At 53.7% G+C, this 27,617-nt stretch overlaps 1 protein-coding gene across 5 annotated transcripts; it reads left to right on the plus strand.

Moving 5' to 3' along the window:
• The first annotated feature begins 1,224 nt into the window (after positions 1 to 1,224).
• Positions 1,225 to 27,617, plus strand: ABCB9 (ATP binding cassette subfamily B member 9). 5 transcript variants are annotated; one of them, XM_036874130.1, is made up of 13 exons: positions 1,225 to 1,334; positions 1,605 to 1,627; positions 7,103 to 7,787; positions 11,767 to 11,881; positions 12,464 to 12,594; positions 13,536 to 13,741; positions 15,934 to 16,131; positions 17,428 to 17,556; positions 19,489 to 19,677; positions 20,141 to 20,314; positions 22,432 to 22,591; positions 24,158 to 24,294; positions 26,796 to 27,616. In XM_036874130.1, the coding sequence occupies exons 3-13, from the start codon at positions 7,187 to 7,189 to the stop codon at positions 27,054 to 27,056; spliced, it is 2,301 nt and encodes a 766-aa protein (XP_036730025.1). In that variant the 5' UTR covers positions 1,225 to 1,334; positions 1,605 to 1,627; positions 7,103 to 7,186; the 3' UTR covers positions 27,057 to 27,616. The 5 variants fall into 5 exon arrangements, with proteins under 5 accessions (XP_036730025.1, XP_036730028.1, XP_036730026.1 ...); XM_036874133.1 differs by lacking the exon at positions 1,605 to 1,627 and having other exon boundaries at positions 12,515 to 12,594; positions 26,796 to 27,617; XM_036874131.1 differs by lacking the exon at positions 1,605 to 1,627 and having other exon boundaries at positions 1,225 to 1,346.

Genomic DNA, 27,617 nt, shown 5'->3' on the forward strand with positions numbered 1-27,617 from the left:
GTGACTATCTGCAAACTAGTATCTTCACTCCCTCCACAAGTCTATCTATAGAAGAAATTCCTACTGGGTCAGGAAAAAAAAAGTGCATTTACAATTCTGCACTTTGCCAAGTTCCCCTTGAAGGACGCTGTCCCATGTCAGGAGCAGAGACTGTTTTAAATTCAGAGAGCATTTTTAGCCTCTGACCGGAGGCTGGAGAGATGGGGGTATATCTTGCCTCACCTGCCGCCCCTCTGGGCTTGACCTACTCTCCTCAGCTCTTGATTCAGGCCACACTGATCCCTTTTCTGTTCCTCAAATGCCAGGTGAGTTCCCACCTCAGAGCCTTTCCACTGGCAGTTCCTTTCACGTAGAATGCTCTCCCCCCAGACCTCTCCGTGGCTCCCTCCTTCTCACCTTTCACCTCTCTCAGGGAGCCCTTCCCAGTTAAAGCAGCCCCATGGCACTTTCCATTGCCTCACCCAGTTTTATTTCCTTTACAGGAAATAAATCATACTTGGCACCACATGAAATTATGTATTTACTTGTTGGTTTTCTATCTCCCCCACCCCGCGAAGGTTGGGAGTTTTCCGTCTTTTTTCACACGCAGCACCCAGCAGCTAGCCCCTAGCGATCACTGAGTACATACGGCTGTCTCCCTCTCCCGATCCCCACCACCCTGGCTCTGTTTTTCTCCATGAAATGTATTCCCTTCCAACAGGTATAATTTACTTATTCATTATGTGTATCGCCTGACTCCCTCACTAGAATGTCAGCTCCAGAAGGGCAAGGATCTCGTTTTGTTCCCTGTAGCATCGCAAACGCTTAGAATGGTGCACGGCACATAGTAGGTGCCTTTCAACAAATATTGGTCGAATGAATGAAGGAATGAGGATCATAACCTCCATCCTCCAAGGTTGGCAGGTAGTCCCTCCAGAGGAAGAGGACGGTTAAAGAGCAGGCGCCCCCAGCAGGTGTGGCCGTTTCCCTCTGCTCAGAACGGGCCTGAGGTCTCCAGCGGCGGAGCACCGAGCGGAAGGGCCTGGCCCTGCGGAGGAGGGCGGGGCTCGTCGCAGGTGGGCGGCGGCTAGCCGTGGTCACGCCCCACGAAGGCGCCGTCCACCAGGAGGCCCCGCCCCGCCCGTCAGCTGGCCTGTGTGCCCGCCCCGCTCTGCTCCGACCTTGCTGCTGCGCAGCCGGGGGCGGGAGGCCCTGAGGAGAAGCGGGAGGAGGGAGAGACGGGAGGGGTGGAGCGAGCGGGGCGCCGGGCGCTGTCTCCAATGAACCGCGCGGAACCCGCGCCCCTGAGGACCCCAGCCCGCTGCGCCCCCTCCCCACGGCTCACCTGGTGCCAGGTAAGGTGACAGGTAAGAGTGCGGGGCCCGGGACCCCCGACCCGGCTCTTTCTCAAGTCGAGGTGCCAGGCCGGGCACAGGCTGGAGGGACATTTGGCTCTCCCTGCCCCGGGGATGGAGTAGGCATCTCAGTTGAAGGTGGGAGCCTTCCTGGGCCCCCGCCCTGGTACCCTAGCACCCGCAGCCGCAGGTCCCAGCCCCCCACCCTGCAGCATCCTTTCCACGCCGCAGGGAGAATGTTGCTTTTTTTTTTTTTTTTTAACCATTCAGGTGCCGCCACCTCTTGGAAAATGGTGAGGGTGCCTTTTGGCGTGGATCCTGGGATGGCTGTTCTCCCCCCAGGACCGGACTGGAGCCTCTTCTGAGGGCTCCCCACACCCTACAGCGGTGCCTGCCCACAGATCCTCAGAGGCTGGCTATGTCAGAAGCCTGGGAGCAGGCCTAGACCTGCCGACCTTGCTAACCCCTTCCCCTCAGTCCCCCCAGCTGGCCAGTGGGCTGACCCTTCTCTGCATCCCCCCAGGCAGTTAGGCCTGTGGCTTCCCAAGGGCCTCTCCCTTATTTCTAGTTCTTTGTTAAAACAGGGTGCCCCCTCCCCAGACATGACGTTAATTCAGACAGCTTTAAGTTGGTCTGACAGGACTCCCCCCGCCCTGGACTTAGGCTGGCCTCAGTTCCCCTGCTTCAGGTGGGCAGGTGCCAGGTGACAAGAGGAGGACGGCAGGAAGGCCACAGTGACTCCCCAGTTTGCCTCACCTAGAGCAGTGAGTTATCTGAAACAACTTCCCCAAGTGCCAGTGTGGGATGTGCGGGCTCAGCAAGGGTGGGAGTCAGGATGGAATAACGTGGACTCAGCTGAGTCCTGGCCCTGCATCCGGAGACCCCACAATGACACTGTCCCACAGAACCAGCCCCAGTCAGCTGGGTGATGACTGCTTTGGGGTGAAAAGTTCACCCCCAAAGTTGGGGGAGAACTGAGCTGCGTGGGCCCCCCAGGTCCTTCAGGACCCTTTCTTGGGAGCCCTGAATAGCCTGGGCCCAGAGAGTGAAGTGTGGGGTTTCACCTCTGCCTTTGCCTATTCTCTTCAGGTCGTTTGACTTCCCCAAGCCCCCGTTTCCCTATCTGTGAAACGGGAATGATAACCAAGAGAACGTCCCAGAGTAGTGGTGAGGATTAACTGGGATGGGAGGTGACAGGCACTTAGCACATTGTCAAGCACTTAGTAACACCCCATAAACTATAGCTGCTGTGGTTATGATAATAATTGCTATTTGTTATCTCCTGGCTGTTCCAGACTTTCCTTTTGTGCACCTGACAGCTGGAGATGCCCCAACCACCATTTCTTCTACCGGGAAGAAAAGCCTTTGACAGGACCTGCAGTGGGGATGCGGTCCCTTGTTAATCCTGTGCCATTCCTTAACTCTTGGGGTCAAGGCGAGTTGACCCTGTCTTCCTGGGCACATCAGGCCCTGGGCAGTGCCTGCTCTGACCTCTGGCCACCACCTTGTCCTTGTCCCTTGGGGCACACACGTCACCCATGTGCCCACGATTTGCCCTCCAGCTCCACCTGGCCAAGCCCAGTTGCGTCCTCCAGGTCAGGCAGATGGTGTGCTGGGACATGGCTCCAACCAGCCCGCTGGCCCCCATCCTCCCCTCCTCCCAGTCTTGGCTGGTGGTCTTGTCCCCTTCACTCTCCTGCTCAGTAATTTTAAAAGTAACAGAGCAGTCTGTCCCCACTGAGGGCTGTAACCTGACCCAAGTTGGATTCTGCTCCATCAGAGCCTGGAGCAGGGGGACTCAGCACTTAGGAGCCGGGGACCCTGGTTCTCTTGCTGCTCTGTCCCCAGCTCACGGGGTGACCTGAGACAAGCCCCCCTCCCTCCCTCTCTGGACCTTAGTTTCCCCATCTGTAAAACATGGTTCAAATAGTCTGTGATGCTGGAGTGCAAAATTTTCTTTTATTCCAGTGAAGAAGATAAACAGCTGGGGCTCCCAGGTGGGTGGTTGTCAAATGACATTACCCGAAGTGGAGGGTGTCGGGAAGGGACTGACCCGGTGACTGGGAGTGGGGATGGGGAGAGCTGGCCAAGCCCCTGGGCTGCTCTCTGGCAGATCTGCCTCCTGTCCCACTTCTGAATCCCAGCTCCTTCCCGGCAGCTAAGGGACTCCTTGTACCCACCAAGAGGTGAGTTGCAGCCAAGGTGGCTGACGGGGCCCAGGCAGCCGGCAGTAGCTTGGCCAGGAGGCCTGGTGAGGCACCCGGCCAAGAGCATCCCTCCCTGGGCTCCGACTCACACTCACCCACTTGCTGGCTCCTCGAGGCCTCTGCATTGCAGCAGATAGGAGCCTGCGCTGGCAGCCCAGCCAGGGCTGGGGGTGGAACAAGGGCCTGGGCAGGGGGTGTCTGTTCCCCTGTCCCCACCTTCACTCCCTCCCCTGCCCTTGTTCCCAGTCAGCCCTGGCTTCCCTTGGAGAGGCAGCTGCTGACAAAGCAACTGTCTTCTCTAGGACATACTTGAGTCTTCCTAGAAGTGCTGTGGTGACAGCAGGGCCCAGGCTTGGGGACCGTCACGCCCCTGGGTCCCCTCTGCATCTCAGACCCTCCTGAGAATCGTTAAAGGTCTTGCCTACCCCTGAGATGCTGTTTTGAAGAATTATGCCTTTGGAGTTGAGAGCACAGATTTTGGAACTCGAAGGCCTTGGTTCACATCCCAGGTGTGCCACTTCCTAGCTGTGTGACCTGGGGCAGGTCACTTAACCTCTCTGTGCCTCAATTTTCTCACCAGAAAATGGGGATAATAATAGAACATACCTCATAGGATTCTTGTGAGGATGAATGCGTGTAAATCACTCAGAACAGTGCCAGGTGCACGATAACATCAGTAAGTGTCAGCTCTTGTTACTGTCGCTGCTGTCCTTGTCATTGTTGTCACTGTGTGTCATCAGTTCTGCTTCTTAGCTGAGCCCCCTCTGGTATAGACTCTATTCTCCTTCAATGAATACTCTCTGTTAGCACTTGCTATATGTATATATATATATTTTTTTTTTAATTGAAGTATAGTTGATTTACAATGTTGTGTTAGTTTCTGGTGTACAGCAAAGTGATTCAGTTATCCATATATATACATATTCTTTTTCATATTCTTTTCCATTATGCTTTATTACAGGATATTGGATATAGTTCCCTGTGCTATACAGTAGGACCTTGTTGTTTATCCGTTTTATATACAGTAGTTTGTATCTGCTAGTCCCAAACGCCTAATTTATCCCTTCCCCACCCTTTGGTGACCACAAGTCTGTTTTTTATGTCTGTGAGTCTGTTTCTGTTTCATAAATATTTGTGTCATATTTTAGATTCTACATATAAGTGATATCATATGGTATTTGTCTTTCTCTTTCTGACTCACTTCACTTAGTATGATAATCTCTAGGTCCATCCACGTTGCTGCAAAGGGCATTATTTCATTCTTTTTTATGGCTGAGTAGTATTCCATTGTGTATATGTACCACATCTTCTTTATCCATCATCTGTCGATGGACATTTAGGTTGCTTCCGTGTCTTGGCTGCTGTGAGTAAGGACCTGCTATATCGACAAGCATTTTAGCTTAGCAGTTTAGAGCCCAGCTTTTGGAACTAGACAGCTCTGCGTTCAAATGCCGGCTCTGCTGCTCACCAGCTGTGTGATCTTTGGCAAGTTATTAGCTTCTCTGGGCCTCAGTTTCCCCATCAGCTAAATGGGGATGATAATAGTGTAAATCTCGCAAAGTTGCTGTGAGGATTAAATAAGCAGACACATACAAAGCACGTGACCCACATAAAGGGCGGGGCTGCTAGGAAGGGCTGTGCTGCGTAACTGTTTGCTTGTAGTAATTGGGCACCTGCTGTGTGTCAGGCATGTGGTACCGAGATTGTGAGTCAGGTGCTGGGACCCTTCACACACTGGCTCGAGTCCTGGCTTGGGCCTTTGTTGGCTGAGTGATATGGGCCATGTGCTTTTGCCTCTGTGTGCCTCAGTTTCCCCAGCTGTAAATGGGAATGTGGAAGCACCGGCCTCAGGTGGGGTTGTGTGTGGTTTCTGACATTGGTCTGAGCACTGGAGCTGTGGGGGGAGAGGGTCTCTCAGTCTGGCCCCTGTTCCCAGTCACTACGCACAGTCACCCCTCCTGTTGCTCTGCACCTCTCCCCTCCGCTGGGGACTCCAGAGCTTTGCCCATTTTGCAGATGGGGCAACAAAGACCCCAGGGGAGAAAGGGACGAACCCAAGTCATGAGGTGGCACTCAGGAGCACACCCAGTCTGGTCCCAGTCCTGCCCCGGACAAGCCCCACTCCCAAACTCAGGCCCCCAGGCCCACCTCCCTCCGTGTCTCTGCAGCTCCTGGCGTCTCCCAGGCCCTGGTCCAGGCCTGAAGGACCCAACGTGGGACGTACCTTAGGCAAAGCAGACATCACGCTCCAGAAAAACCACAAGGGGCTAGGGCTGAGGGTGAGGGGCAACCTGGGCTGGAGGAAAAGATTCTGGAAACTTCCAGGCAGATACAAAAGTCTCTGGGTTGCTCATGGGCCTGCAGACACCCCTTCTTGGTCTAAGAGGGTTCAGGTTTATTTGGGGAGACTGAAGGCCTGATGTGGGGAGGAGGGAAGTGGACAAACGTTTATTAAGCATGCACTATATGTGGTAACAATCAGTAGCAATTATTACGGGCTCGGCACTGTGCCCAGACCTGATGCTCACATATTAAACCTCCTGCTAACATTTTACAAAAGAAGAAACAGGTTCAGAGAAATTAATGATTATAGTAGTAGTAGCAGTAGTGGTCATAAGACAATGACTCTTCATTACATCCTTTGCTGATCTCAGTTTCATCTGCAGAGCCCTGCACATCCCTGCGCCCTCACCTCTCTGACCTCATGGGGCCTCTTTGCCTCCCTCAAGCCACACGTTCCTACCTCAGGCTCTGGTGTTGTCTGTTCCACCTGTCCAAAATGCTTTTCCCCCCGATCTCCACGTGGCAGACTCCCTCACCTCTTTCAGTCTTACTCAAGGGTTACCTTCACAGCGAGGTCTTCCCTGGCCCCCTATTTATTTATTTGTTTGTTTGTTTGTTTATTTTTGTCTGTGTTGGGTCTTCGTTGCTGCGCACGGGCTGTCTCTAGTTGCGGTGAGCGGGGGCTACTCTTCGTTGCAGTGTGCGGGCTTCTCATTGCGGTGGCTTCTCTTGTTGCGGAGCATGGGCTCTAGGCACGCGGGCTCAGTAGTTGTGGCGCATGGGCTTAGTTGCTCCGCGGCATGTGGGATCTTCCCGGACCAGGGCTCGAACTCATGTCCCCTGCATTGGCAGGCGGATTCTTAACCACTGCGCCACCAGGGAAGCCCTGGTCTACTATTTAAAACTGCCCTCACCACCCCTCATGGCCCCTCGTTCCTCACACCCCAGCCCTATCTCTTAACATACTGTATCATTTAGTTATTATGTTTATTATCTGTCTCTGACATGAGTGTCTCATCTCCACAAGAGCAGGGACCTTTGTTATTTTTGTTCACTGTTAAATCCCCAGTGCAAAGAACAGAGTCTGGCCCACAGAGGGTGCTCAGTAAATATTCCTTGAATGAGTGGAACCGTCACAATACCTCTGTGAAATCAGTATTCTTGTCACTGCCATTTTACAGATGAGGAATCTGAGGCTCAGAGATGTCAGGTGACTTGCCCAAGGTCACACAGCCAACAAGTAGCACACCTGAACCCCTTGCCCTGTTGCCCCTACAGGTCTGGCCTCGCCCCACAGACAATGGCCTTGCCCCCATGAGCTAGAGCCTGCCCCTCGGTGCCTGCCCACCACCCGCCAGCAGGATGCAGCTGTGGAAGGCAGTGGTGGTGACCCTGGCCTTCATGAGCTTGGACGTCGGCATGACCACGGCCATCTACGTCCTCAGCCACCTGGACCGCAGCCTGCTGGAGGACATCCGGCACTTCAACATCTTTGACTCGGTGCTGGACCTCTGGGCGGCCTGCCTGTACCGCAGCTGCCTGCTGCTGGGGGCCACCATCGGCGTGGCCAAGAACAGCACCCTGGGGCCCCGGCGGCTGCGGGCCTCGTGGACGGTCATCGCCCTCGTGTGCCTCTTCGCGGGCATCTACACCATGGTGAAGCTGCTGCTCTTCTCCGAGGTACGCAAGCCGGTCCGGGACCCGCGGTTCTGGGCCCTCTTCGTGTGGACCTACATCTCACTCGCTGCGTCCTTCCTGCTCTGGTGGCTCCTGTCCACAGTGCAGCCGGACGCCAAGGCCGTCGAGCGGGGGGCGGGGGCCGAGGCCGAGGGCCTCCCTGGGGAGGACCGGCCCGCGTCCGAGCAGGCCTCCGGGGCCACGCTGCAGAAGCTGCTGTCCTACACCAAGCCCGACATCGCCTTCCTCGTGGCCGCCTCCTTCTTCCTCATCATGGCAGCACTGGGTAAGCGAGGGCCCTCTTCTTTCCTCTCAGATTTTAACACCTTCCTTACGTGGTTCAGACATCAAGTTGATACGCAGAGGTAAACATTGAGAGTTTCACTCCTAATTCTGCTCCTGGCTACCCTGGTCCCCGTGCCCGGGGCTAACTACAGAAAAAGCTTCCGGAAGCTTCCACGTGGGCAGGAAACCACTTTTATTCCTTTCTTGTATATGCTTCCAGCATTTCCTTATGCGGCTACAAGCAAATAAGTACACGTCACTCTCCCCACCTCTTACACTCCGTTCTGTGTCTTGCTTTTCTCACTTAACAATATATCCCGGGATTTTTCCAATCAGTATCTCATTCTTTTATTTGGCTGCGTAATACTGCACTGTGTGTCTGTACCATAGATTATTTAGTCGGTCTCCCATTGTTGGACTCGTGGGTTGTTTTGAGTCTTTTTCTCTTGTTCATACATGTTTCGTATAAATGTGGATATATCTGTAGGATAAGTTCCTAGAAATGGCATTTATAGGTTCAAAGCATTTTTTGTAATGAAGCAGAATAGAATAGAGCCATCAGGGTATGTAGTCTGTGGTAAGATTAAGTATTGTTTTGTGAAACTTTTATTTTAGTTGTGTGCGCCGGTGTGTGTGTCCTGGTTGGTGGTGTAAATTGTATCTGTTACTGTGGATCTGGTCCAAACAGTTTGAAAGCAACACTCCAGCAACGTGGGTGGGAAGGGACATCACAGGGTGGAAACTCCACGGGTTCCGGGGGTGACAAGGCCCAGGTACCAATCCCAGTCCTGCTCCGGGCCCGGCTGTGTGACCGCGGGCAAGTGCTCAAACCTTTCTGAGCCTCACTTCCTCCTTCTGTGAAATGGGGATCGGGAGCATCCTTATCCCAAGGTGTTGTAAAGTTCGAATAAAAAGACAGAGAGGAGCAGGACACGTACAGAGCTTGGTACGGCATGATGAGTACAGGAAGGTTAGCTGCTGAGTCGTTACATGTTTAACTCCCAGGGACAGAGTCTGGGAGTAGCCACAAAGCCAGAGCGATCTCAGAGAGGACAGGCGAACCCCAGAACCCATTTCCTCGTACCATCCATCCTCCACCCTCTCAGTCCCGGCCCCTTAACCGCTGTGTGATTTTAGGCAAGTTACTTAACCTCTCTAAGTCTCATCTCGTCATCTGTAAAATGGGCATCAGCAGTTGCGGGATTGTGAGGTTCAGTGAGTTAATCCGAGTAAGACACCTCGGACAGCTCGCGGCACATAGAAAGCTCCCAGTAAATTTTAGTGGCCGTGAGTGTTGGAATGACCCCTTTTCATTTAACCAGATAGTTGCTCCTACTCATGCTTCAAGGCCCAAATGTCTGCTCCTGAGACACCTACTCAGATTCTGCCGACCGTGGCCCTTAATTACAGCATTGGTGACATGAAAATCACGCGTCCACTCTCCTATCTCCCCTTCCAGGCTTTGAGCCCCTCGCGGACAGGGGCCAGGTCTGACTCATCCAGGGCCCCTGATACCTGGCACAGAATCAGATTCACTGAGTGAATGAATGAATGAATGAATGACCGTCCTGCCTGTGTTGGCAGATGTTGCCCCCACGGCCTCGTTTTCCCTGCCTGCCAGGGTGCTGTTGTCAGCTGGTGTGCCCTTAGGGAATACAGATGTCCTAAAATACAGCTGAGCAGATTGCACCAGCCTGCAGGATTATGTCAAGGTTATGGGCTTCAACTTGAAATCAGGCCCCCCGACTTCATCAGTAATTTTAATCAAGTTCACTTAACGTGGCCAAGCTTCGGCTTCTCATCCTGCAATGAGGGCTTCTTTAGGTTATTGTGAAAATTAAATGAGGTGAAGCACAGTGCCTGGCAAAACTAGGTACTTCTTCATAAAAGTTAGGTACTGTGATTATTAACAATTATTTTTCAATCAGCAAGCATCCAGTAGGGTTCAGCTTTTTCTGAAACCTTATAATCTAAAAGAACAACCACCCATTGTGAAAAAAAAATGGTTAGCCTTAGTGCTGAGTATCTCCCATTGAGATATGGATTTCATGGCAACCTAACTACAATAACCTTGGGCAAATGACTTAGCCTCTCTGAGCCTCAGTTTCCTCATCTGTAAAATGGGGAGAATGATAATAGACCACCTATGGGATTATTGGGAAGCATTTGAGACTTGAAAGAGATGAGGGAGCAGCTATCTGGGGTAACAGTGCTCCAGGCAAAGGGAACAACCCGTGCAAAGATCCTGAGGCAGGAAGGTGCCTGATTGTTAAAGGAAAAGCAGAGAGGCCAGTGCAGCTGGAGCAGAGGGAGTCGGGGGAGAGAAGAAGATGAGGCAGCTCAGTAGCAGGGCCCAGTCGTGCAGGGTGCCGTCAGCCACTGTAAGGCCTTTGACTTTGATCCTGGATGAGATGATCTGCCTTGGGTTTCACAGGCTCCCACTGTCCGTTGAGTGGAGAACAGGCTGATGGGGATAAAGGTGGCAGCAGGGGGAACCAGGGGTTTGCTAAGATAGTCCAAAGGCTGTTGACAAACCCGGGTGGGGCAGTAGAGGCAGAAAATTCTGGAAATATTTTGAAGGTGGAGCCACAGGATTTGTTGATGGACTAGAGAGTTTCACCTGGTTCTTGGGCAGATTGGACAAAAGAGTTTGTGTACCTGCTTAGCACAGCACCCTACCCAGCAAGGGCTCCATAAATGTCCATGGTGGTTAATATCATCACTGGTGCTTGCTGGAATCATAATGCTGCTAGAGCTCGCTGATGCCCTTTACTTCCTTGTGGGTAAACTGAGGCAGAGATTCAGCTGAGGTAGAACTTCACAGGGGTGGCTGGAGACCCCATCTGGCCAAGGACACAGGGGAGACAGAGGCCCTCTCGGCTGCCGCCTTGTGGTGCCTGCGCTGAGACCAGCAGAGGGCGCCAGAACGCCATGGAAGGCCTCACTGTCCTGGGTGAGCCAGCCCTGTAGAGCTGACCAGGGAAGGGCCTGCCCCACCTGCCCAGGGTTCATTCATTGACCTTTATTGAGTGACTCCTGTATGCCCAGCCCTGAGCCAGGTTATGGCTGCTGAAAGAGCTGCAGTGAAAACAGGGGACACAGCCTGGTCTGACCACCTTCTATTCCGTGTCCATCATTTCCATAAGATGGGAGCGGGCATTTATTCTGGGTTATTGGGAGGGAAGGCACAAGGAGCGAGCCCCCACATTGGAAGCTAATTTGGGTTTGAGTCCTGGCCCTTCCTCTTAATTGCTATGGGACCTTTGGCGAATTACTCAGCCTCTCTGAGTCTCCCATTCCACCTCTGTGAAATGGGGTGACATCCCTGCCCAATGCCCCCCTCCCCACGTCCACCCAGGATTGTTGTGAAGATATAGCAGGACATATGGGTAAGAAATTATCTGACAAACTGTAAAGTGCCCCATCAAGAGGGGCGGGGTGGCAATTTCCAGCATTGCTCAGAACCAGAATATCAACATACTCTGAGGGTCTAGAATTTGGACTCTGAACCCTCGGCCAGAGAGAAGAAGGAAGTGAACTTTGGCGTCTGTCAGCCACCAATTGTGTGGCTGGGGAGCGTCAGCTCATCTTTTCAGCTCCGCTTTCCTCATCTGTAAAATGGGTGATAACAGAGCCGACTTCAGAGTCCACGTGCAGAGGGGGTGAACTGTCACACGGGAGCCCCTTGGCTCTGTGTGCTCGATGCCCGGCCGCCATCATTCACGACAGCACGACCCAGTCTGTATAGATTAAGTAACTCACGTTTCCCGTGTTCCTGTTCTCTGAAAAGAGAGGGCATTAAGCAGTGTGGGACCCCTTCCCTGCCCCCTGCCCCGTTGAGAAGCAGGAGTTTGCCAGAGAGAGGAAACCCGACGGTGGAGTCAGCACTGTGGGTGGTCTGGGGGCTTCCGGAGGCTCAGGAGGAAGGACGTAGGCTCCCCTGGCTGCAGGTGCCCCCTGAGCCCGCCCTGTCTCCGCAGGAGAGACCTTCCTCCCCTACTACACGGGCCGGGCCATAGATGGCATCGTCATCCAGAAGAGCACGGAGCAGTTCAGCACGGCCGTCATCGTCATGTGTGTGCTGGCCGTCGGCAGGTAGCGACCCACGCCCTTCCCCCGCCCGCCCAGGCCTGCCGCGGGGAAGGCGGGCAGGGCCAGCTCCCGAGAGGAAAAGCGGCCAGGGAGGCCCAGGAAATGCCCCTGGGGAGCCTGTGCCTCAGCTGGTCCCCGTGGTAACCAACACCCCAACTGGCTTAGTTCTGCCCCTTTGGTTGAGCCACACCCTAGAGCTACGCCCTTCTGTCCCTACAAATGGCTTCAGCCCTCGGGGTTCCCCTTTCACCAGCACCCTCCCACCCCCCACGGTTTTCCAAGCGGGAAACAAGGGCCAGCCTTGTCTGTGCTCTTCTGGAAGGGAGAGGGGTCTGGCTGGCCGAGCTGGGTCCTTCACCCACAGTAAACGCAGTCCCCTCTGTGCCCTCACCTTGGGAGCTCCTGTTGGGATCAGGGAACCCCCATGGTGGTGCCGGCTCCGGAGAGTGGGCTCGAGGTCGGGGTGCCACTCGGTCTCTGCCCTGCGAGGGGTCCACGCCTGCCAGCAGAGGGGGGTGGTGGGTGGTGGCGGTTGGTTGTCGGAAGGACGTCGTGCTATATATAACATCTCTTATCTGCAATTAGCTCATTTGCCGCAGGTATTCGGGGTGGCATTTTTACCCTCATATTTGCCAGACTGAACATTCGCCTTCGGAACCGTCTCTTCCGCTCACTGGTATCTCAGGAGACGAGCTTCTTTGACGAGAATCGCACAGGTTGGTCCTCCTCGGGCCTCGGGTGACCTGGGGCTGGGCCCGGCCAGGTGGGCTTGCCTTGCATTGAGGATTTAAGTGGGTACGTCCATGGTCTCAGTCCTGATGGCTTTTCCTGCCGTCCAGTTCAGGATGGGGACACCCTGGGAGGCTGACTTGGGCCTCTGGCCCTGCCTGAGCCCTGGGGAGCTGGCCTGCTGGCTGAGGTTTTGGTGTGAACTGCGGCCGCTGTAGGACCCTCGCTAGGCCACCCGATGTCCCTGCAGCAACCGGGCCTCACCTCCCACTGGCTTGTGGGAAGCACAAGGGCCGGGACTACCCAGGCCTGTGGCCTGAGAGGTCCAGTTCCTATGGGAGTGAGCAGGGCGGACATGCAGGGCAGAGCAGGGAAGACATTACAGCATCCGGCCAAGATCCAGGCTCTGAGGCAGACCAGCCTGGGTGCAAGCCCTGTCACTAACTTCGCCTCTCTGAGCCTCTGTTTTCTCCTCTGTAAGATGGGAACAATAACGGTAGCTGCCCTGTGGGATTGTTGTGAAACTCTTAGCCCAGTATCCAGCAGTCAGTAAAGGGCTTTCTGCTCCTCTCCTCCACAGCCCAGATTGTTATTTCTGTGAGGGAAGAAGGGAGCGACCCCTCTGCCAGTGACAGGGAGGAGACGTGGGTTCGGCTCTGGCTCAGGCACGGACACGCTGTGTGGTGCTGAGCGAGCTTCTTCCCTTTTCTGAGCCTCAGCTGCCTCCTCTGTGCTCTGGGAGGTGTGGAGCTGAAGCACGATGCTGGTGACAAGGCCTGGGCTCAGAGCAGCCCCCAAGGGGCATCTGCTCTTCTTCCCTCCCCACCCCGCCCAGAAGGTGGGGAAGGTCTGGGCTCCCCGAGGGTCCCCTGCCGCTGCCCACAGTGACCCCATTGCCACAGCGGGAGCTGAGCTGCCTGTGTTCCAGGGGACCTCATCTCCCGCCTCACCTCGGACACCACCATGGTCAGCGACCTGGTCTCCCAGAATATCAACATCTTCCTGCGGAACACAGTCAAGGTCACGGGCGTGGTGGTCTTCATGTTCAGCCTCTCCTGGCAGCTCTCCTTGGTCACCTTCATGGGCTTCCCCATCATCATGATGGTGTCGGACGTCTATGGCAAGTACTACAAGGTAGGCCCCGCCTGGTCCCCGCTGGGGTCTGAGCGCTGGCAGCTCCTGAGTGACCCCTTAGGCAGGTTCAGGGGGCCACCAGGGGCTAGTGAAGGACTCATCGTAGGGCTGCATTTGCGTTCATTCACTGGTTCATTTCAGTCATTCAGTAAATATTTATTGAGCACCTACCGCGTCCCAGGCACTGGGATATATCAATGAAACAGACAGGGCCCCTGCCTTCAGGAGGCTTATATTCTAATAAGAGAAACAGACAATAAATAACAACAATGCTAATAATGAAAATATATAATACAGTAAAAGATCATAACTGCTAAGGAGAAAAATGAAGAGAGAGATTGGGAACATTGGGGCTGGTTGTAGTTTTAAATAGATCTTTCTGAGAAGGTGGCATTTGAGTAAAGAGGTGGACAGCTCGGGGAAGCACATTCCAAGCAGAGGGCACAGCCAGTGCAAAGGCCCTGAGGTGGGAATGTGCCTGGTGCGTTTGCAGAGCCTCAGGGAGGCTGGTGAGGCCAGAGCCAGGAGTGAGGGGAGAGCAGGGAGGTGACGGGGGCCAAATGGTGTTGGCCTTTGCGGGAAGTTTGGTTTTCACTCTGAGTGCAAAGATTGCTCTCTTTCTATATGTTTGTGTCGGGGGGGAGGGCTCAGGCCCCTGGGAGCGAGGCCCTCGCCCACGATGCAGTGATGGGCAGGCAGCAGTCTCCTCAGGCCGCCCCTTGGCACTGCCTCTGTCAGAAGGGTCAGCCTGTAAGCTAGGCCCCTGCCTCACCTTCCTCCTGCTTCCTGCGATGGTGGGTGCCCCTGAGCCCTAGCGGAGCCAGGCTGGGTTCAGACACTGCAGGCGGCCCGTCCCCAGTGCTCCAGGCCTGCGGGGGCAGGGACACTCCTGAGCAGGGGCTTGGACACGTGATCAGCTCAGGGTCCCCAGTTTGGTCGGAACCCTTGGTGCCCATGACCTGAGGCCAGCCCCCAGATGGATCCGTTCCCCACAATCCAATGTGTCACCTCTGGCAGAGCCCACCACCCAGGAGGGCCCTCTCCCCAGCAGTTCTGGGTCACCGGCCTCACTGTTTTCCTCCCTGAGTAGAAAAAGTAAATATATGAGTTGGAGTTGGAGCCGTTTCCCTTCCACACCGCCCTTCCTGCCTTCCTGCCAGCCCCTGGGAGGGGGAAGGAAACCCTGGAGCTCCCTGCACCAGCCCCGCCTCTGCACACACCTCAGGCCCCACCTTTAAGTTCAACCGGGCAGGACCTCAAGGAAGCCCTGTTTAGGTCTCGTACCTGTGCCCGAATGTGTAGGATACAGCCATTGCCACAAACCACACACATCGCCCGCAGCCAGACATGACTCAAGGCACAGCCTGGCTTCTCCCAGGACGCCTGAGTATACTGCATGCTTCCGATGGCCTGGGCATGACTCGCAGGTCATGGGACATGCCTATGTAGGAACCTGTCTCAGCCTCCTGGGCAGCCTTCCTGGCTGGTGTGAGATTCTGAGTGTGGTTACTATTGCAAAGCCTGAATAGCATGGCCCAGGGCGGCTTCTGGAACTCTGCGGGCAGCAGCCTGGTGGTCATGTACTTGGAACCACTTCTCAGCCATCTGTCTCCAGTTATAAGCACACGATGAGGGCAGATTTCATAGCCCGTGGTCTCCACCACCATCTAGAACTTGGCTAGGAGTTCTGGAATCTCTGTGCCAACCCTCAGGCTCTCACCTAATTTAATATATGTTGCTGGATGTAAATGGTGCTTCCTTAATGGTTAGTGTTTCTTGCGTAGTGTACAACCTGAACAACCATCCAGGGCATCCCTGCTCTTATGCCAACACAGAATCAGGTATTGAGACTTCTTTTTCTCAGAGGATTACCCAAAACTGTATGGTCACGCATAACCTCCTCTGAATACTGGAGATGACTTCATGGTCAGCCCCCCATGCCTCAGGAGCTAGAGCCTCAGGAACTCACCCTAAGAGCCCAGCTGGAGTCTGTTCTCTGAGTTCAGCAAATCAAGCTAGAAGGGAATGGGGGAGGAGGGGAGCTGGGTCTTATCCCCCTGTCCCTGGAACTCCCTGCATAGAACTGGCACCAACTAAAGACAGAAAACCCCAGAGAGGCCTGGGGGCTCAGGCAGAGGGTGAGACTGTCTGTTTTGGGGTCTCTTCCTTCTTGTCGCCCCTCCCACCCATAGAGGCTCTCCAAAGAGGTGCAGAATGCCCTGGCCAGAGCCAGCAGCACGGCCGAGGAGACCATCAGCGCCATGAAGACAGTCCGGAGCTTTGCCAACGAGGAGGAGGAGGCGGAGGTGTACTCACGGAAGCTGCAGCAGGTGTACAAGCTGAACAGGAAGGAGGCTGCGGCCTACATGTACTACGTCTGGGGCAGCGGGGTACGTGCCCCGGCCCGGGCAGGTCTGACACAAAGATGGGGGACCCCTAGATCAGGGCATTAGCCCAGGTCCAGGCATGCTGATGTGACACTTGACTTTGTCCCAACTTTCTGCTTATCCTCAGAGAATCTTTCTGGAAAGGAATTCAGCCTCTTGGTGCATGTCCTCAAACAGGGCACCTCCTCTCTCCCTCTCGCCTGGGCATGGGGTGGCAGGGTAGGAGCTTTCTTTTCCCAGCTAGGGAAGCGTCCCTGCCAAGGTGGGAAGTCACCCCGAGGCCAGCTGGGACCCATCCTCGGCCACTTCCCTGCAGGTCCTATGTCACAACCACACACATGCCCCCATTAGAGTGTCCAGCTCACTCCCTGGGGGTGAGTTATAGCCCCACCTGGAGAAGGAGCACTTGGGTCCTGTCACTGTGTGCTGGCCACATCTGAGGGTGGGCTGTTGGGGAACAGCTGGGGTAGGAATGAGGAGGGTTTGGAGTTTAGGGGGAGGAAGGAGAGGGTGGTCTACAGGGAAAGCAGGGAATAAGGACCTTCTGGGTTCCCCCAGGGTGGGCCACCCCTCAAAAGTGCCCAGCCAGGGAGAAGAAGGGCCTGAAATCCAGCTCAGCTAGCCAAGCCTCTTGGCAGTCTGCCCACCATCAGGGGCGCCTCTTGCCGCTTGTGCAAAGGCACTGTGGTCCAGCCATTGATCTAGTTCTGACCCAGCATCGCTGGCTTGGGATGGGGAGGGGCAAATACGGACCCAGTGGGTTGTCCTGGGTACGCAGGTCCCACTCCTCTCGCAGACCACTCCCCCAGGCACCAGAGGGGGCTGGAGGCGAGTACACCCTGGACATAGCCCCTCCTTCATGGAAACACAGAACTCATCTGCTTTGCCTGGCTTGCTGTGTGACCTTAGCCAGTGGACTCAGCCTCTCTGAACCATGCTCTTCCCAATAAGGAGAAGACTAGTAGCTCCAGTTTGGCCTCGCTGAGGTGCTTGGGGGCTGTGTATGTGTGCCAGGGCCTTACAAAGAAAGCCTTGTTCCCAGCCAGGCTCATGGCCTGTTCCAGCTGGGGGCCTTTGCAGGGAAAAACTCCATGGCGGGGGCGGGGAGGGCATGAGTGACAGAAGGGCCCCAGCTTGTGGGAAGCCATCCCTGCTGCAGGCTGGAGTTTCAGTCTGGCTGTGAGTGAGGAGCCCACAGCTGCTCTCACCTCCCCTGCGGGGCAGGGAACAGAGGGGCTGGGGGGAAGGTCTGAGCCAGGGCCCCCACGACTCAGACCCCCCTTTCCCTCTTCCCTCCAGCTCACGCTGCTGGTGGTCCAGGTCAGTATCCTCTACTACGGGGGCCACCTCGTCATCTCAGGGCAGATGACCAGCGGCAATCTCATCTCCTTCATTATCTACGAGTTTGTCCTGGGAGATTGTATGGAGGTGAGGGGCCGGCTGGGGGAGGGGGGCCCTGGGGAGAAGGGAGAGGGAGGGGAGAGGGATCTAAATGGGGGTGCTCCAGGGTTCACGGGAGGTGGTATTTCTTTCTAAAGAACGTGACAATACCAGTAATACTAGTAAAGAGAGTAATACATACAAGTGACAGCAACTCCATTTAAGGAGCAAAGTGGCAACGACAGCAATTATTTCAGAAGATTCTCCTCGGTCTCAGTGCTACTCCAGTCCCCATTTCCCAGAAAAAGAAGCTGAAGCTCAGAGTGGTTAAACGACTTGCCCACCACGTTCGTAGGGGAACCGACTTCAGAGCCAGATGGTCTGACTTTATTTTAACCCACTTTAAAGAGTAGCTCCATGGAAAAAGAACAGAGTGGGTTTTTTTTTTTAATAGATTATGTCTTAATTTGGCTCCGCCCACCGGCAGGTCCCGAGACTAGGGAGCTGGGGTGCTTGTGCCGAAGCTGCCATCAGTCACTGCTGGAGGATGCTTGGGGTGCTTCTCTGGTCTGCCTCCCTCCCCCCACGAAGCCCTCCGGCGTTGAGGTTGAGCCTCTGTGTCCTGCAATGATAAAGCTCAAAGATGCGGCAGGGGAGGGGCGGGTTAGCGTCTGCTGCAGATGGCACTTTGCGTTAGCTGCAGTCATCCATGCAGTGTCATTTGAATCAGCGTCTCGGAATCCATGCTTCAGAAATACCCACACTAGTGGGCAAAGACACGTGCCCCGGGATGTTCAGTGCGGCATTGTTTATAATGGTGAAAAGTTAAATGCCTGTCAACCAGCGACTGGGTGAATACAGTACATCTGTATTCTAGAAACAGTCCATCTGTGCTATGAAAGCTAGGCAGCAGTCACAGAAATGAGGTAGAGCTGTGTGCACTGGCATGGAAAGAACCCTAAGACATGCTGTTAGTGAAAAAGCTGATCCCCGAGTCATAAGGATGGTCTGATCCCATTTGTGGGTTTTTTTTTTTTCATCTCAAAATGATTTAATTACATATGTGCATATGTTTGTAAAAGCACAGAGAAAGGACTCGAAAGACACAGTACTCGGATAACCGGGGCCACCTCTGGGATGAAGCAAGAAGGACAACTTATACACAGCACTTGTATCTCAATAGGAATAATTATATCCAGATATTATGATAATAGCCATAGCTGTGGTGTGTTGGGGGTTTACTATGTGCTGAGCACTGTCTTCGCGGAACCATGACAGTGGTACTAATATCACCCCCATTTCATCAACCAGGACCCGCAGTCACAGCTCATAAGGGCCTGAACTCGGGAGCCAGACATGCCTGGGATCGAATCCTGGCTCTGCCACTTCCTGGCTGTGTGACCTGGGGGAAGTTACTTGAGCTCTCTGTGCCTCAGTTTCCGTTATCACCAGAAAGGAGATAATGATAGAACCTACCTCGTAACATATATAAGTACTCAGTGAAATGAGTCATTATTCACACTTATACTTGTGTATATTTTTACCCAAGGAGATGTATAGTATAAATTAAGGGCGATTTTTAAAATTGAAATTTAAAAATTCTGTGACACCTGAAAGAGGAAGGTCCGATTCCTGTTCTGCCACATTCTGCCTAGTTCATTTAACTTCTCTGTGCTTCCGTTTCCTCCTCTGGCGGGTGATAACACCTACTCTGCTGGACGGTGGTGAGGTTTAGCTGTAACACACAAGGCACCAGTAGTTTTTATTGCTGTCCTCATTTTTTCATTGTCGTCATGATCTGCTGTACTAGCAGGTGGGGCTCCAGCAGCCTCCTGTGGGCACCCCGCCCCCAGAACTGCTGCTGTGTTCTTGCTCTCTCCTCACCCCCTTCAGCTCTCTGGCACCGTGGCGGGGGTGGGGGTGTGTGTCCCAGGATTGGGGTGTCGCTGGGTCAGGAACGTGTGTCTACTCCCCCCGCAGTCCGTGGGCTCAGTCTACAGCGGCCTGATGCAAGGAGTGGGGGCCGCGGAGAAGGTGTTCGAGTTCATTGACCGGCAGCCAACCATGGTGCATGATGGGAACTTGGCCCCCGACCACCTGGAGGGCCGGGTGGACTTTGAGAACGTGACCTTCACCTACCGCACTCGGCCCCATACCCAAGTCTTGCAGGTGAGAGAGGGCCCAAGCCCCCACCCCCACCCCCGCCAAGTCATCCTTTCCCTCATCCCATCTCTCACACACCTCCTACAGGCCAGGCCATGGCAGTGCAGCCAGGAACATGAAAGGCCAGGAACACTGAAGACAGATCATTAACAAGAGGATTCCCGGAGAAGTGCTAGGAAGGCAATAAGTCAGGGGTAGTCTGCAGAGATGGTATTAGCAGTCAAGGAGGGCTTCTCGGAGGAGGTGACATTTGCTGTGAGACCTAAACAAGGAACAGGAGCCAGCCAATGGCTCTCTGCAGAAAGAACATTCCAGGCAAAGGAGACAAGTATAAAAGTGCTGCCAAATCCTAGAAAGGAGAGCATTCTGGGGGCCGGCGGTGGGGCAGGCTGGGAAGGGTGCCCGCCTGCGTCTGAGGCCAGAGCATACGAGCCAGGGGCCCCACACCGTGTCTGCGTGTTCCTTGCAGAATGTCTCCTTCAGCCTGTCCCCAGGAAAGGTGACAGCGCTCGTGGGGCCGTCGGGCAGTGGGAAGAGCTCCTGCGTCAACATCCTGGAGAACTTCTACCCCCTGGAAGGGGGTCGCGTGCTGCTGGATGGGAAGCCCATCAGCGCCTATGACCACAAGTACTTGCACCGAGTGGTACGTGCATGGGCCTTTGCCGCCCTCCTCCGCCCTTTCCTTGTCTGACCTTCTCTCCCGCGAGCACGCACACAGGTGCAGGGAAGAGGGCTCAAGACACACGTACATTTCAAAGAATTATCACCAGTTCAAGAAGTGGAACATTCCAGCGCTCTCCCCCCAAGAAGCAGCGTCTTGCCTGATGCTCACGATCGTCATTTCCGTGCTTTTCTTTTGTTCCCATCTCTGCGCCTCCCCGAACAGCGCAGCTGTGTTTTGCTAGTTTTGAACTCCATCTGGCTGGAACCGTAACGTGTGTATTCTTTGTGTCTTGTTCCTTCCACTCAGTGTTATTTGTGAGTTTTCCAGGTTGAGGCTGTGTTTGTAGTTCATTCATTTTCATTTCTGGAAGATAATCCACTGTGTAAACATGGCACAGTCCGTTTATACATTCTGTTCTTGATGGATATTTCGGTTGTTTCCTGTTTTTTTACTATTACCAGCAATACCGATACGGACAGTTTAGTCCATATCACGGTACCCATGGGTGGGTAGGTTCGCCCAGAGCCTCAGCTTTAGTAGTTACTGCCATTAAGGTGGTTTACTTTTTTTTTTTTTTTTTTTACACATTACATTCCCAGTAGCAGTGGATGAGAGTTCAGGTTGTTCTGCATTTAAGTTATCTCCAGTATCTAAAGGAGGCTATTCATGACCTTACAGTTTTGGGTAATACTCTCAGAAAAGTAGACTCGACACCTGATCCTGTGCTGGCATAAGAGCAGGGATGCCCTGGACGGTCGTTCAGGCTGCACACTATACAAGAAACACCAACTATTAAGCAGACACTATTTACATCGTCTACATACATTAAGATATATGAGAGCCTGAGAGTTGGCACAGAGATTCCAGAACTTCTGGCCAGTTGTAGATGCTGGTGGAGGCACAGATTGTGAAATCTTCCCACCTATCTGTATATAACCAGAGACAGATGGTGGAGGAGTGGTCCCAGGTTTGCCCCCACCAGGCTGCTGCCCACCAGAGTTCTGGAAGTGGCTCCTAGAAAGAGCTGTTCAGGCTTTGCAATAGTTAACATACTCAGACACTTAATCTTCTCAGACTGTTAATATTGCCAGTCCTGAATCTGTACCAGTTGGTATTTAGAGGTAGTTCAGTGTAGAGGTCTTTTGCATTTTCCTGGTGACTAAAGATGTTAAGTCCCTTTTCATATGTTTATTGGTTATTTGGATTTCCTCTTTTGTGAATACCTTCTCTATAAATTTGAATTTTTAATTTTCGTAAACCCAAAGCAGTAAAACTCAACAACCTAACCATATTCCCATATATTCAGAGAATTTTATAACAAAGATGTGAGGTGACTCCACCTCACCTTTTGAATTCCACTCCGTGTTGGGAACCAGCATTGGCAGTTTAGTCAATATCCTTTCCAACGTGTTTCCTACCTTTATATAAACATATCTATATATAAAGGCACATATGCTTTTTTTAAACAAAAATAGAAATGTGATATATATATTACAGTTTGACTTTATGGGTGCACTGTAATCATTTAACCAATCCTCTATTTATGGAGAATTAGATTGTTTTGTTTTCCTTTTTCCGTTTTTGCTATTTACAGTGTTGCAATGATATCCTCCAACTACATACAAATTCCTAAAACTGAGACCATGAGACAATAGCTCCTTTCCGTCGTTCTGTTACGGGGAGGGGGCACCAGCCAGGGAGGTCCCTGTGGCCTGGGTCTGCTGCGCCCTCTTGCCTCCCGCCAGGGACAGGCTGACTCAGAGTTACACTCTACACTCTTTCTCTCTCTTTCCTTCCAGGTCAGGGGCAGCCAGTAAGCTCCGTCTTGGAGGTCAGGGAGCTTGACTGGGCCCAGAGCAGCAAGCTTAGCGGGGCCCCAGTTTGCTGGTCAGGGAGGCTGAGGGCTTGTGCAGAAAGTGGACTCCACTGTTCGGAAAGAAGAGAGGCAGCTGAATGCAGCTGCCGGCCGCGGGCCCTGATCAGATTTCAGACCTAAGGCTCCCGGCGTCACTCAGGCCCAGGGCTCGCGAGGTTCCTGGTGACAGCTGGACAGACGTGTTCCAGGCCTCTCACAGCCCATCCTTCCTCCTCCGCAGATCTCCCTGGTGAGCCAGGAGCCAGTGCTGTTTGCGCGCTCCATCACAGACAACATCTCCTACGGCCTGCCCACCGTGCCCTTCGAGGTGGTGGTGGAGGCCGCACAGAAAGCAAATGCCCACGGCTTCATCATGGAACTCCAGGACGGCTACAATACAGGTACAGAGCCCAGAGCGTCGCCTCCACCGTGCCTGGAGGTCCGCCCTCAGGGATGCACCCCTGAGTTACGCACTGCCCTCTGCCAGCTGAAACTCACGTAACATAAACTTAACCACTGTATTTTAAGTGAACAATTCAGCGGCATTTAGTACATTCACAATGCTTTACAACTACCACCTCTGTTTAGTTCCAAAACATTATTTTTTTTAAAAAAGACACTTTTTTCTTTTATTTTTTTAAAATTTATTTCTTTATTTAATTTTTAATTTTTTGGCTACGTTGGGTCTTCGTTGCTGCGCACAGGCTTTCTCTAGTTGTGGTGAGCGGGGGCTTCTCATTGCAGTGGCTTCTCTTGTTGCAGAGCATGGGCTCTAGAGTGCAGGCTCAGTAGTTGTGGCGCACGGGCTTAGTTGCTCCGTGGCATGTGGGATCTTCCCGGACCAGGGCTCGAACCCATGTCCCCTGCATTGGCAGGTGGATTCTTAACCACTGCGCCACCAGGGAAGTCCCCGAAATATTATTATTTAAAAATAATATATGTATTATATTCATTAATTATAGTGATTTAATTTTATATTAGTAAATATTTTAATTTAATAAGTTGAACAATATATTAACTTATAGATTTTATTTAACATATTTAAAAATTTTAACTCTCGCAATGGGACTATTCATACAATTCAAAACTAAAAAAGTAGACGTAACGATATCCAATGCAAAGTTTTATTTCATCCCGGTCTTCACTGCCAGGTCCCCCCTGCCCCCACCAAAACATCTTTCATTATTTTCTTACATGTCCTTTGGAGTTTCTTTATGCAAATATGAATATGTATTTTTATTCCCTCCCGCCCTTTTACAGAAAAAAACCCAGCACCTTCTATTCTGCCCCCCGGCTTTTTTAAGTGACCTTTCCATGTTGATACCTAGAAAGCTGCTCTTTTTTTAACTACTGCATAGTATTCTGTTGTGTGGCTTTATAATAATTTACTCAAGAAGAACTGATTTCCTGTTTCCTATTGATGGACATTTGGTTGTGTTTTTTTTTTTTGTTTTTTGTTTTTTTGCAATAACAGTGCTGTGAGTCACTGCATGAGAAGGTGAATCTGTAGGAAATATTCACAGAGATGGGTTTGCTGGTCCAAGGGCTGTGCCTCTGTAATTGTGCGCTGTAGACTTGTACAGCACAGCCGGATAGACACCGCGGCGTGTGCACGGCAGCACAGGGCCCGCACCAGCAGTACCTCAGGGAGAGGAGGGAGTGCCCTTTCCCCTCAGCCGCAGCAGCACAGTGTGCTGTCAAACGTTTGGATTTTTGCCAGATTAATAGGTAAAAGTTGGTATCTTGGTACCAGTTGCACATAGTTGTAATTTGCACGCCTCTTATGAACAGGGAGGCAGAGCATCCTTTCATGAGGTTTCCAGCCTGTGGCCCTTTTAGCCCCACCTTTTCCTGGGGAGCAGAGCTCCTGTGGCAGCAGGGAAGGGCGGAGGCGGGGGTTGCTCGCTGCTCCCCAGGGCCCCCGGCCTCACCTCCCGCTCACTTGCCCCTGTGTCTCTGCCACACAGAGACGGGGGAGAAGGGTGCCCAGCTGTCGGGCGGCCAGAAGCAGCGGGTGGCCATGGCCCGGGCTCTGGTGCGGAACCCACCCGTTCTCATCCTGGATGAAGCCACCAGCGCCCTGGACGCAGAGAGCGAGTACCTGGTGAGTTGTGGGGTAACGGGTGATGCTGGAGCTAGAGCAGCTCCAGGTGGCCAGAGTCTTCCCTCCACCCCGCGGACGGCTGCAGGGACTCTCCCGGGCCATCAGCTTCCCGGACTAGGGTGTTCCGGAGCTGAGGGCAGGGAGTGGGGGCAGAGGAGGCCCAGGGCGTGGTCACCCTGGCCCAGCCTCTGGCTCTAGGTGTTGAAATTATATGGAATTGGGTTAGGGGTCAGGAGGTGTGGGACGTGGATAGGAACCCCACCCTGCAGCTCATGGCTTGAGCGTGTCTCTTACCCCCTGAGTCTCATTTCATTGGTAAAGAAAGAAGGGCCCCACAGTGTATCTGAAGAGGACCAGCTACCTCAGTCCCTCCATGGGTCAATTCATTTATTACACAGGTATTTAACGTGCGCCTCCCGGGCACCAGGCGCTGTTCTAGGCACCGGGGTTACATTGGCCCCTGCCCCCAAGGTGTTTCCAGTCCAGAGGGGGGAGACAGATAACAAGGACATAAGCGTGAGTTCACCCTGGGGCCTGTGCTATGTAGAAAATGAAACAGTCATGTGGGGACTTCCCTGGCGGCCCAACAGTTAAGACTCCGCGCTTCCAGGGCAGGGAATGCGGGTTCGATCCCTAGTTGGGGAACTAAGATCCCAGATGCCGCACGGTGTGGCCAAAAAAAAAAAACAAAAGAAGAAGAAGAAATAGTCATGTGATAGAGAGATTGAGGGAAGGGTCACTATTGTCAAAGAGAAACACTGCTGGACGTTAGATTAAAGCTGGGAAAACAGATTTTATTAGTAGCTACTGTCAGTAGGGAAAAGAGCTGAGCCCCATTCCTGTGCAGGGGTGACAGTGGTGACGGCGCCTTTCACAGGGAGATTGAGGGTGTAGGGAGGGCGCAAGAGTGGGGGACCAGGAGAAACTCACAAAGGGCTGGGCAGTGCAAGTGTCATCAGTCCCCATGGCTGCTGGCAGGCAGCGGTTGTCCTCTACGGAGACTGGGAGACGGGAGCCCTAACCTTCCCATGATTACAATGAGAGGGCATTCAGGTCCTAGAGAAAAACATTCCTGAGTTTTAGAAGATCTGCATATATATCTCCAGGGGACAGGGGAAGGTTTTACAATTATAAGCCCTTTTTGGTAAATGCTCTAAGAAAGGGAGCTCTGGGGCCCACCGTCAGGTGATGTCTAGAACAGTCAATTCTCCTGGCAGCACTGGGCATTTAGGGGCTGGGGTCATCCTAGCAACAAGGCCTTGAGCTGCAGAAGCCCCCTGGAGTGTGGCCGTCTTAGTGCAGAGTTTGGATGGGGTCACACGTGCCAAGAATCCTGCAGTTCATGCCAACAGAACCAGGGTCATCAGGTCCCACTCGAGCTGAGACCAGAAAGGAAAGGAGACAGCCAGAGGGGGGCTGGGTACGAGAGTCCCAGGGAGAGGGAGCAGTGGGGGCAAAGTCCCAGAGCAGGTCCACAGCCAAGCCCCAAGGTCAGCGTGGCTGGCGGTGGGGTGAGGCAAGGACAGAGTCATAGGGGGACACAAGCTCCTCAGGCCCTGGAAAGGAGTTTGGATTGTTTTCCATTAATAGATTTTTATTTTATTTTTTTAGAGCAGGTTTAGGTTTAAAGAAAATTAAGCAGAAAGTACAGAGAGTTCCCGTATATCCCCCTCCCCGCAGCACGAAAAGTGTCGCCTGTTATTAACATCTTGCATTAGCGGTACATTGGTTCCAGTTAACAAGCTGGCATTAATGCATTATTTCTATTAACTCAAGGCCACAGTTCATATTAGGGGTCACTGTTTGTGTCGCGCGTTCTATGGGTTTTAACAAATGCAGAATGTCACGTTATGCAGAATAGTTTCACGGCCCTGAAATTCCCCCAGGAGTTTGGATTTTATCCTAAATGGGACAAGAAGCTCTTGGAGGGCTTGGAGCATGAGTTCAACAAGAACTGATTAAAAATGTTAAATCCACGTGGGCAATGGATGGGAGCAGGGCAGGAAAGTTGCAGGCATCCAGGCAAGAAGGAATGGTGGCAGAGGTGGAAAGATGGCACAGAGACACACGAGGGAGATGGAGCTACAGGACTTGCTGATGGGTCGGATTCGGGTGATAAGGGAAGGATGAGGAACCAGGTGATGCCGGGTTTTGTCGGCGTGAGCTTCGGGGCTGACGGTGAGACCGTTAACCAAGGCCAAGGTTAGAGGAAGGAACAGGAAGACCAGAGACGGCCGTGTCAGGGGACCCTCTGTCATTCGCCGAGCACTGCCCTGTGTCGGGCTCTGAGCTGCATCCCCGCGGACGAAAACCAGGGAGCAGGTCCTGTGCCAGCCCTCGCTTTACAAGCGAGGAAGCCTCAGGGAGGCTGAGCGTCCGTAGGACGCGGCGGGTCTGGGATCCCCGCCAGGACCGGGCGGGGCAGCGGGTGGCGGCGGAGATGCCCGCGTGAGCCGGCGGCGGAGATGCCCGCGTGAGCCGGCGCCCTCCTGTCTCCGCAGATCCAGCAGGCCATCCACGGCAACCTGCAGAAGCACACGGTGCTCATCATCGCGCACCGGCTGAGCACGGTGGAGCGGGCCCACCTCATCGTGGTGCTGGACAAGGGCCGCGTGGTGCAGCAGGGCACACACCAGCAGCTGCTGGCCCAGGGCGGCCTCTACGCCAGGCTGGTGCAGCGGCAGATGCTGGGGCTCGAGCCCGCCTCGGACTGCACGGCCGGCCACAGGGAGCCGCCGGGCAACGGCAGTCACAAGGCCTGACCGTGGGCCCTGCCTCTCCCGGTGGGGCAGAGGCTCCAGTGCCCACCTGGCAGATGTGCCCACGGGGGCCCCCCGGCCGCCCCCGCTGCCCTCCGAGCCCAGGTCCACGGCACTGGAGGGCCAGCTGCCCTGTCCCACGTGTCCCCGCTTCCTGCGTCTTGCCCCCGGTTCCCACCCTGTTCCCCGGGCCACCACCAGCCCCCTGCTGCCATGAGCCACCCCCTCCAGTCTGGGCAGTGGAGATACCACTGGTCTCTCCAGCTGGTCTCCCAAGGTTTCTAAGCGAAGGTAGAGCTACCTTTTTAAACCAAGATCTTAACCAGGTTTTTTACTGCTTGGTTCTGATGGGCCCCAATCTCCTAGATTTCAAAAACGTTTTTCTAATTGGGAGCAATGATGGGCAAGTTCACTGAGATGTTCTAGAGACTTCTGAGCCGGGAGTGAATGACCCTTCCTAAGAGCCTGGGGGATGTCAGGGAGAACTAGGCCTCTACCCTTTGCCCCTGGAGAGAAGGGGCTTCCCTGTCCCGGGGTGCGGTGGGGGGGGACACGGGGAGGGGA

Source organism: Balaenoptera musculus, chromosome 14 (assembly GCF_009873245.2).
Source record: "Balaenoptera musculus isolate JJ_BM4_2016_0621 chromosome 14, mBalMus1.pri.v3, whole genome shotgun sequence".
In the NCBI taxonomy this organism is placed as follows: domain Eukaryota; kingdom Metazoa; phylum Chordata; class Mammalia; order Artiodactyla; family Balaenopteridae; genus Balaenoptera; species Balaenoptera musculus.

Excerpts from the sequence above, each read along its gene's own strand:
- ABCB9 (XM_036874131.1), top strand. The coding sequence starts at position 7,187 with ATGCAGCTGTGGAAGGCAGTGGTGGTGACCCTGGCCTTCATGAGCTTG. Across the intron at positions 7,788-11,766 it reads CCTCATCATGGCAGCACTGG|GAGAGACCTTCCTCCCCTAC; the intron begins GTAAGCGAGGGC and ends CTGTCTCCGCAG. Across the intron at positions 22,592-24,157 it reads CCAGGACGGCTACAATACAG|AGACGGGGGAGAAGGGTGCC; the intron begins GTACAGAGCCCA and ends TCTGCCACACAG.